Genomic DNA, 9,151 nt, shown 5'->3' on the forward strand with positions numbered 1-9,151 from the left:
ATAGGGAGGACACAACTTCCAGATTGTATGAGTAAAATAAGTTGTTGTTTTTTTTCTTTGCCAGTTTAACAGTTTCTGTTGTGCCTGTCACTGTTCCCTGTCTGTTTTCTTACCTGGTTCTTCCTAACCTTGACCTCATGTCCCCCTCTTTCCTCTCTCCCTCTTTGGACTGACAATCATACACAAATAGATTGTATTCAATTAGATGAAAAATTACATTAATATGAAAAAAATACTATTAAGATCACTAACAAAAAGTCCTCTCTCAGTGTACTTTCAACCAAAAGGAAAATAACCAAACCACATGAACATCTAATAAAAGATATAAACATTGAAACACTGATCCAACATTATTCTTGATTGATGGATCATTTGATTTTACACTTTTACCTGAAGGTGGCTCCTTTTTTTGAAAAAACTTCCTCATATCCATTATGAACCTGGCTGTCTCTCTGTACACAAACACACACACACAAACACACACACAACAGGAGTTATAAGGTTAATGGGCATTCAGTCAGTTAGCTAGTTAGTATCCATTTCAAACAGGACGTGGTAACAACAGTAGGCTGCCGACAATTTAAAGTTTTCGATTTTAAATAGGCTGTATACATTTCAATGGGAGCAACAGGACGGTCAGATGTCGCTGAATTTACTACAGAGCAGGACGAATTGTAGGGTAGCAAACATTGTCGCAAAACACGCTTTCAACACTGCAGGTTACCTGGTGTAATGTTTTTCAGCTAAAAAGAAACATAGTCTTACTCCTACCTAACTATATTAAGAGTAACTGAAGGTTAAATGCAGCTAACATGTCCTGTTTTAAGCCAGGCACTCACACCTCCGCTCTGCTGCGTCTCAGCCACCATCGCTCTGGCAGCAACGGCGCTAGAGCCAGAGTAGGGGAGAGGCGAGCTGGAACAAACCATTTTGGGAGGGGGGGTTATCTATACTTTTGTTGTTAAAATGTTACGTCTCAAACAAGTACAGTACTGTATGCTTTTTATATTTTTAGTAGTGTGTCACACAAACAGCAAATATTGTCAAAAAAAGTAAGAAATCTTTGGGGGTGCTTTGATTCATTTTCGGGGTGCTGAAGCACCCCCAAAAATGGGCTAAAATCGCCCCTGTTTAAACCACCTTATACTGCACTGTAAAATGTAATATTGTGTTTAATTAAAACTATTAAATAGGCTGAACTCAATTTTTATCAATTTGTTATTAGAACTCAATTTAAATAAGTTACAAGTACTTTTTATGCAAAAAACGCTGATAAACGCAATTTATTTGAGTTGTGTTAACTTAGAAAAACTAAATAAGCTGGAAGTTTTGCTTCTTGGTGTGGAAGGATGAAAGATGTGTTTTGAAAATGCCACGTGACTACCGTCCTCCCTCCCTCTGGGATCAGTCCGCATGTTCATGGTGCCAGCATTTGTTATGGAATATGTTGAGCAAACCTGGTGAAGCGTCAGCTCAAGAGATTATTGTCATTGCTGTGAATCTTTACCTGATACACTGACTTGGTGAGTAAATGTTTACTCTTATTTAAACTGATTTTGTGGCTGCTCTTAGTTTAGCACCAGGTTTATAATCTTGCTAGCTAGTTAGTGTTAGCCTAGCGTTGCTGCTGCCGCTGGGCTCATGTTACTTAAAAATTAACATAGCCTTAAAAACCTTACATAAAACTATGTCGGTGAAATTTTCTGTTGATTGTTTGAAATAAAAAAGTGAGATAAGAGCACAGACAAAATTCTTCGGGAGGTGCAGCCGTTAGGGGTGTGGTGTGGGGGGTATTTTCAATCCATAGCCATAACTAACTAACTAACTAATTATATATCATGTTTAACCTGAGTAGCAAAAGACGCAGGGGGTTGAAAACAATAAGCCAGGAGTTAGCTGTGCTCGCGGACTCTATCAAGCCTTGACCTCCCGGTCAGCTATCGTGCTGGTGGATAACAGAGCTCTCCGAAAACGTGGAAGCACTTTTGCAAATATGTGATATTTTGATAAATTAAGTAGATATTTGAGCATTACACAGCTACATTCTCGCCTGAAAATATCTTAAAAGGTTATTTTGTGAACCAGAAAGGCTACCCAGATAGCAAGGAAACATTGAAACAATGTTGAGTCAATATCAGGCGACATCATTGAATCAACGTTGAAGTGTGACGTTGATCTAACGTCACTCTTGCACCCTTTTTTAACATTGAAACAACATCAGGTTTTGATGTTGAATCAATGTCAGGTTTCAACATTGATTCAACGTTATATTTTCTAATACTGTTGACATTGAAACAATGTCAGATTCTGATATTGAAACACTGTTGAGCTATGGTGTTGATTTTCCACCTCTTTCGCACAGTTGCTTTTCATTAAAACAACAGTTAAATCATGACTGGAAATCTACCTTTCTTTATAGGTATTTTAACCAATACTAAACTACTGCATGTTTCCATCAATACTTAAACCACCTAAACACATAATTGTGTTTTATAAAAAAAAGTCTCAAAATGTATTAATATCCTAAAATAAGAAAGCATTGCATGTGATGTAACAGAGAAAAAAAATAAACAAAAAAGGTCAATAGGCATGTTTTGTTTGCTAAATACTTTATTAAAAACACAATTTCCTATTTAAATTTATATGTTTTACAGAAGTTTTTCATTTTTTTACTCCGGGATGGGGATGCGTCCTGCACCACCCAAACGATCTGGGGCGTATCGCAGCCATTTCTGCACTGCTTGTGCAAAGACAAACTCTGACATAGAGTTTGCCCCTAACTGCTGCGTCAGGCCATCTAGGACAAAAATACACACACACACACACACAAACAAAAAAAGTGAATTAGAGCACATGAATAAGTTCTTGTTAACTGTCTTCAGCGGGGAGAAAGTATGTAAACTCCTAGGCTGATAAACAAGAAAGTCACCAGGCGTAAATCTGCAAACTGCCGCGTTTGATTCCCAAAGAGCTAGAGCGGAAAAAGTGATAAGTTTTAGCATAGTGTGCCGTGTATCCTTTAAAACAAAATAAACATGGGGTCTTCGGGCTGTACAAACTACAACCCGAGGACTAAATAAGCCAAAGACCAAAGACTCCATCTCCAGATTAACCGGACATGAAAGTCTTGTTATTAAGAAAGACAAAGTAATATAGCAAAAAAAACGGTAAAACTTACCAAATATGCATTTGCAGAGCACTGTATCTTTAAATGCCCTCTTTTGCTTTGTCTGGTCCTTTGTTTTTTTCCCTGCCCAGTTCAGTAGCGAGGCCAGCTCATTTGTAATGGCATAATTACACGGCGGACTCGCACCTCCAGTGTGGTCCCTCCAACCAAGGCAAAGCGTCTCACCTATAGACACATTTTAAGAGATGGAATTAGCGTGTCTCATGTCTTAAATGTGTATGCAAGTGCTTGTGTGTTTAATCAACAGGCCGTTGTTATGTATTTAAATCACATCTGACAGCTATTACACTTTATAGTTACAAAGTGTACATAACCTTTATATACTTACCATTGCCTTATTGGCCTCTTGTGATAGAAGAGCTGCCTCTGCATTATTTAGCTCCTCCATGTTGTGCAAGGGCAAATCCAGAGGCAGTACCCCAGCATCTACCGATTGATTGCAGCCGGTATTGCGGATGGCTCTGACCTCCTCGCGGATGGCTCCGACCTCCTCACGGAGTTCGTTAACTGCTCGCGTCAGGTCTGACAGCATAGTTAACATCTTTTGTGAGGTCGCATCTGTTTAAAAAAAAAACAATTCTAGAAAGATTAATGGCTTAAGCAGTGAGAGGCGAAAAACTAATGTATCCATAAGTGATGGTGTAACATTCTGCATTCAAGTACAAGTTGTTCTAACTGCTAAGAGCTTTTGCTAGTTTTTGCCTGTCACATATATTTGATATTTGTATATGTAGCTGCCATCACCAGTGCATGAATTATGTGTGAATGGGTGGATGACTGAATGTGTAAAGCGCTTTGGGGTCCTTAGGGACTAGTTAAAGCGCTGTACAAATATAGGCCATTTACCATTTATACCATGTAAAATCTGAAATTCAAAGACTTTCGAACTTGCCTTGTAATAGTGGCCTTCCAGAGTCTCTGGAATCTACAGAAAAACAAATCACAACAAGATGACATTCAGGAGTATAAACTGGTGTTTTGAAGATAAGAGTACAATGACATTGTGATTCAGCTTTAAAACAATTTTAAAAGCATACCATCTATAGGGAAGGCCTCGACATCAGACTCAGCATGCTGGGGAAATCGCAAAGCTGTGTCGGTTGTGCTGGAGTTGTGCTGGAGTGGAGAAAGGTGCCGGCAGCTGGGTGGGGCATTATGATGCCTGCTGTCAGTGGGCTGGGGGGAAGACTGCGGAGTGGTGAGGGCTGTTTAGAAAAAGATTTAAGAATACAGACAACTTGTCAAAAAAGTTTCCTTGTGTCACACACAGATATGTACAAAGACACTAGACAGTATTTTATTACCTGGTATTTTCACTCGAGGGGCCTGGGGAAACCTTTTTTTTTGTGGGCTGCTCATCCTCTGAGTCACTATATGTGTACAGGGGATTTGGTCTAAAGACAAAAAGTTGAAAACGGTCATAAGTAATTACAAATGTGCTTTTGGAATATTTTTTCCTAAAGTTACAGTTTGATTTATAAAAACACACACAGGAAACGGAGATGTGCAAGAAGGTACAGTATACAAGGAATTTTTGAAGTGCACAAGTGTACACGGCTTTGCATTTTTAAAAAGTTTACAAGCTTCCACTTTTTGGACTATATTATGTGGTGATATTGCAGTATGCAAGCACCACAGATATGTATAAAAGACAAGATCATAAATTCTTAGCAATCAAAGATATGTTTGTGAAATAAAAAAAAAAAGTTTTACTTGTGCTTTCTTTTATGAGTGGTATGAGTTTCAGCTTCGGACTGAAGGTCAGACGTATAGTGTTCATTTAGATATTTCTGAAGACTGCGTTCTGCTTCGTGAAATGTGTCTGGAAGTACAAACACAATGTATGGCCAGACATAAATTGAGCGTGCAGCGTAAAGTTAGGTGAGCGTGCAGCGTAATTTAGGTGGGCGTGCAACGTAAAGTTAGGTGGGCGTGCAACGTAAAGTTTGAATTGAGTGTGAATCGAAGCGGGTGCTCTGCAATCATTAAAAGTAACAAAGTCATTGAACACATTTATACAGCTACCTTTACGTTTATCAATCATATATCTCAGATTTACAATTTTTTGTAGTACTATGCTAAAAAGAAACTACAGAGCGAAAGTCTGGGTCAAGCGAAGCGACGGCAAGAACAAAGGAACCCTCGAAGCGTTAAAGCTAGCTAGCTAGCTAGCTTTGTAAGGGAATATAACGGAAAAGTTTGAAACGAAAATGTCTTCTTTGTTGATAGACTTTATTCGCTGTGCAATTTATTTGTTGCCGGATTGTAAGATGAAAGTAAACACAATTTCGGGTTCCCATATTTTGTCCGAAACTTTACATTAACAAGTTTGTTTGTTTTTTACTGTTATTCAAATGCAACTGTGGAAATAACGAATAGAACAAAAATCATTCATTCTTACCTTATACTAATCGTGGTGCAGGCCAGTGCAGTGCATAAACTGATGCCTTCTCCGGTCCGCTGAGAGTAATGTCCCGCTCTACTGTACAAGACAATGGTTACCTGGAGGGATGTACCACTGTGAGAGGGGGTGCTTTGGAATAGTCCAAGTGGTAGCAGCTTAAATTTCCCGCTCAACCATAAATATATGGTTTTTCAACGTGATTGTTGTCGCCTTGTCAACTATAAATAGATCAACAATCAACGATGACAGAACAACAGTGAATCAATGTTATTTCAATGTCAGTGTCAGGTTTCATCAGTATTTCAGTGTTGTTTCAACATTGGTTTTGTGTTGACATTTCAACCCTGACGATTCTGATGGTTCAGATGGAAAATCAACATCTGTTCAATGTCTCCTTGCTATCTGGGTAGTCTGGGGGAAAGGAGGATCGCATTTCTCGGTTCCGCATACTTGTAAGCGCGGCAATGGCGGAGGAGCGCGGCTAAAAAAACTTATTACTTTTTCTAGGTCACAAAATAAACTTTTAAGATATTTTCAGGCGAGAATGTTGCTGTGTAAAGTTCAAATATCTGTTAGATTTATCAAGACATCACATATTTGCAAAAATGCTCAGACATTTTCGGAGACGTCCATTTTTTTCATGCTTTGTGGCAGCTTTTGAACATCTGTGACATCTATTAATGTCAAATCTAGCCTTTATTTAACAACATAAGCAAACTCTATGTTACAATGATTGCACAGCCATTAAGGATCAAATCAGTTTCTGAAAAATGTTCTGTTTTTCTTCCTCTGCTTGCTTCTTACTGTCTTTGAGGCTCGGGACCAGCACTCCTGCTGTTGGACAGAAAGACATCAGTAAGTATTTTGGTTTTCCAATATATTAGCAACTGTCAGTGACATTTATATTAATCAGGCTGAACTTTAATCATACCTTAGTTGTTTCTGTACTGATCTTTTCCTGTCTTCTGTTATTAGACTTGAGATATGACTGCACTATGCTGTTGCTGGTGACTCCAGTTAATTCTACAAGACATGCTGTGTAAGTAAACAAACAACAACAGTTTGGTTTGCATTTCTTGAAAGATCACATCCCTCAAACTTAGTTTAGAGGGTCTACACTGTATATAGTGAAGTCTGCAAGTTTTCTAACAACAAAATTTGTTTTGTGCCCACATTATTTTGCACATCTTTAGAATGAAAGTTATTGGCCATGACATTATTGTGTGTTGGGTGGTGGTCAGGGCTATCCAGACTGACAATTGGGACATTCAATGTCACCTCTCCAGTGGGGAGGGAGCCTGAGATTGTCTAAATTTGAGTCTGTTTATACCAAATGCAGAAAAAATGTTTTAAGAAAGCAATTAAGTTCACGTTCCAAAAAATATGATTGTTTGCTTGCAGGACAACAGGAGAGATGAGTCCTCCGTCACACATGGTGTGGTCAGTGAAGATGATCACCTGCAGGTTCAAGCTCATTGCATCTCCAACCCACATCCACTGCCACTGTACTTAAGGGAAGTTAAAGACTTTCTTCTGCACCTACATTTGGATCACCTCGATCCATGACAGTCATTCAGGCAGTAATGCCTGGACTGGAAACAAGCCATCCTTAAAATATTACAACATTCCAGCTCATGTGTTGGAATGCAAAACAAATGTGTTGTTTAAATCAGAGACTGCACTTGTGACAGAACAATAAATATTTTATTTTGATTATATAAGTAATGTAAGTACAAAACAAACTTGTGGTAGGCCTAAACTTATTTTCAGAATAATTAAATCTGAGACTTTGTTTCATTGTAAGATTATAACAGTGATGGCAATATAATTGTTTGATGTTCAGCAGAACAGTGTCCAGTATGTTGGCTGTTATACTTTGTTGTGTTTGAAAATAAAAGTTGGGCTGATTTTTAACATCATTACAAAAAGTGTTGTTAATTATTTTTTAATGATATTCAGGTTACCACAAATTGTTTTTTCATTTAGTTGAACTTGAAATGTTTGTCAGTAGGTAAACAATTAGTATTGTACAGTCAGAAATGTCAAGCTATTCTTAATACTGTAGACTTGCACTGTATAAGTTGTCCTAACAGTCATCTTAAGTAAGCTTTACTTCGTTTTTTTGAGGCAATGAGTTTCCTTAATTTTTTTGAGTTCTGGGAACTAACAAGGCTGTACAGTGTACTCAAAATGAGTAAGTTGCCCTAACTTGGTCATCTTACGTAAACTTGATCCAATTTTCTTGAGTTCTGGGAACAAATGAGCTTGTACAGAGTACTCAAAATAAATAAGTTGTTCTAATTTAGTCATTTTTAGCTAAGCTTTACTCAATTTTTTTGAGGCAACGAGTTTCCTCAATGTTTTTGAGTTCTGGGAACTAATTAGATTTTACAGTGTGGAGTCATATGGAAATGACTGAACATGATACTGGTAGGGAAGGTATATTATGGAAGAACAAATGTCTGGCTTTCGCCTAAAAAAAACGATATCACTATAGAACAACCTTTTATCTTTAACAGCAAGAAATGATCATTATTTCTGAACATGCACAAGCGTGACACTCTGAACTGCTTCAAACACCTCAAATCACATGTAGACTGTGTCCTATTCAGTACAGCTTACTGAGGAGAAGTCCTCAATTCCCATAAAAACGATGGATCGCAGTTGTCAATGGTCTCTAAGAGAGCAAGCCTCAGATATTAATAGTTCACAATGACTACACACACTGCACAAAATCGCTGGATTCCTCGCAAATAGCCTCTTAAATTCCCCTTTGTAGCATTCCCCTTTTCATCTACGCTCACATGATGGCCCAAAATGTGTTAAGTTTCGTCTCTCGAATAAAAAGTTTTTTTTTTCTTTTTTAGAAAGAGTGCTCCTCAACCAGTTGGTGGTTTTCTGCATTGACTTCATTATTAACTAAAAAAGAAACAGCTGCAGGAAGATTTTCGAACTAGTTAGGTTAGTTGGCAGCAGGTCACCAGTCTGCGTTCAAGCAACACTGCAATAAAAACAGTCATGATTCTGTCATGGAAATCACTACGTGGGCTCAGGAACACTTCCAGAAATCACTGTCTGTGTCTGGGAATTAATGCTCGTGTAACTGGGAGCTCGCACACCTTTTTCCAGGTGGAAAAGCAATCATCACTGCTGAAAGGTATATACACTTTTTAGAGCAACATAAAGCTCCCATCCAATGACGTCCTCTTTCAGGGAAAGCTTTGCATATTTCAGACTATGCTAATCTGATTACTGCCTTAGTAGGAGAAGAGTCCAGGTGCTGACCTGGCCTGCCTGTATATCAGACTTTTCACCAATGGAAAGCATTATAAGTATGATGAAATGAAAAGTAAAAACAAAGAAGGAGACCTGGAATTTTTGAGCAGCTAGAGTCGTATATTAGACAAAAAACAGGCGACATTCCTCTCCCAAAAGTCCTACAACTGGTCTCCAAATGTTTCCCAGAGGGATACAACTGTGGTTAAAAGTAGTGGTTAAAGGTTTATAAGATCTCTTCTGTTAAAATAAGATACTACTAAGGGACTACTGATTAAGTAATC

At 38.2% G+C, this 9,151-nt stretch overlaps 1 protein-coding gene and 2 long non-coding RNA genes across 3 annotated transcripts; 1 reads left to right on the forward strand and 2 right to left on the reverse strand.

Moving 5' to 3' along the window:
• Positions 1 to 2,606: 2,606 nt before the first annotated feature.
• On the reverse strand, positions 2,607 to 3,836 carry LOC148097700 (uncharacterized). Its single transcript, XR_015716784.1, has 3 exons — positions 3,516 to 3,836; positions 3,179 to 3,352; positions 2,607 to 2,797 (listed from the first exon to the last, which is right to left on the reverse strand). It is a non-coding gene; the product is annotated as an uncharacterized LOC148097700 (long non-coding RNA).
• Positions 3,837 to 4,045: 209 nt separating this feature from the next.
• On the reverse strand, positions 4,046 to 5,815 carry LOC148097701 (uncharacterized). Its single transcript, XM_087832013.1, has 5 exons — positions 5,589 to 5,815; positions 4,901 to 5,009; positions 4,492 to 4,581; positions 4,225 to 4,392; positions 4,046 to 4,112 (listed from the first exon to the last, which is right to left on the reverse strand). The coding sequence occupies exons 2-5, from the start codon at positions 4,965 to 4,967 to the stop codon at positions 4,060 to 4,062; spliced, it is 378 nt and encodes a 125-aa protein (XP_087688139.1). The 5' UTR covers positions 4,968 to 5,009; positions 5,589 to 5,815; the 3' UTR covers positions 4,046 to 4,059.
• A 364-nt stretch (positions 5,816 to 6,179) lies between these two features.
• On the forward strand, positions 6,180 to 7,479 carry LOC148097702 (uncharacterized). Its single transcript, XR_015716805.1, has 3 exons — positions 6,180 to 6,446; positions 6,567 to 6,630; positions 6,993 to 7,479. It is a non-coding gene; the product is annotated as an uncharacterized LOC148097702 (long non-coding RNA).
• The last annotated feature ends 1,672 nt before the right edge of the window (positions 7,480 to 9,151 follow it).

The sequence above is a fragment of the Neolamprologus brichardi genome, chromosome 18, assembly GCF_056152115.1.
Source record: "Neolamprologus brichardi isolate AB-2024 chromosome 18, ASM5615211v1, whole genome shotgun sequence".
In the NCBI taxonomy this organism is placed as follows: Eukaryota; Metazoa; Chordata; class Actinopteri; order Cichliformes; family Cichlidae; genus Neolamprologus; species Neolamprologus brichardi.

What these genes read in the sequence shown, in the direction of transcription:
- LOC148097701 (XM_087832013.1), bottom strand. Translation starts at nt 4,967, where the DNA reads ATGAACACTATACGTCTGACCTTCAGTCCGAAGCTGAAACTCATACCA. An exon ending in CCCTCGAGTGAAAATACCAG is followed by an intron (nt 4,393 to 4,491) that starts GTAATAAAATAC and finishes TTTTCTAAACAG; the next exon opens with CCCTCACCACTCCGCAGTCT. An exon ending in CGAGGCCTTCCCTATAGATG is followed by an intron (nt 4,113 to 4,224) that starts GTATGCTTTTAA and finishes GTTTTTCTGTAG; the next exon opens with ATTCCAGAGACTCTGGAAGG.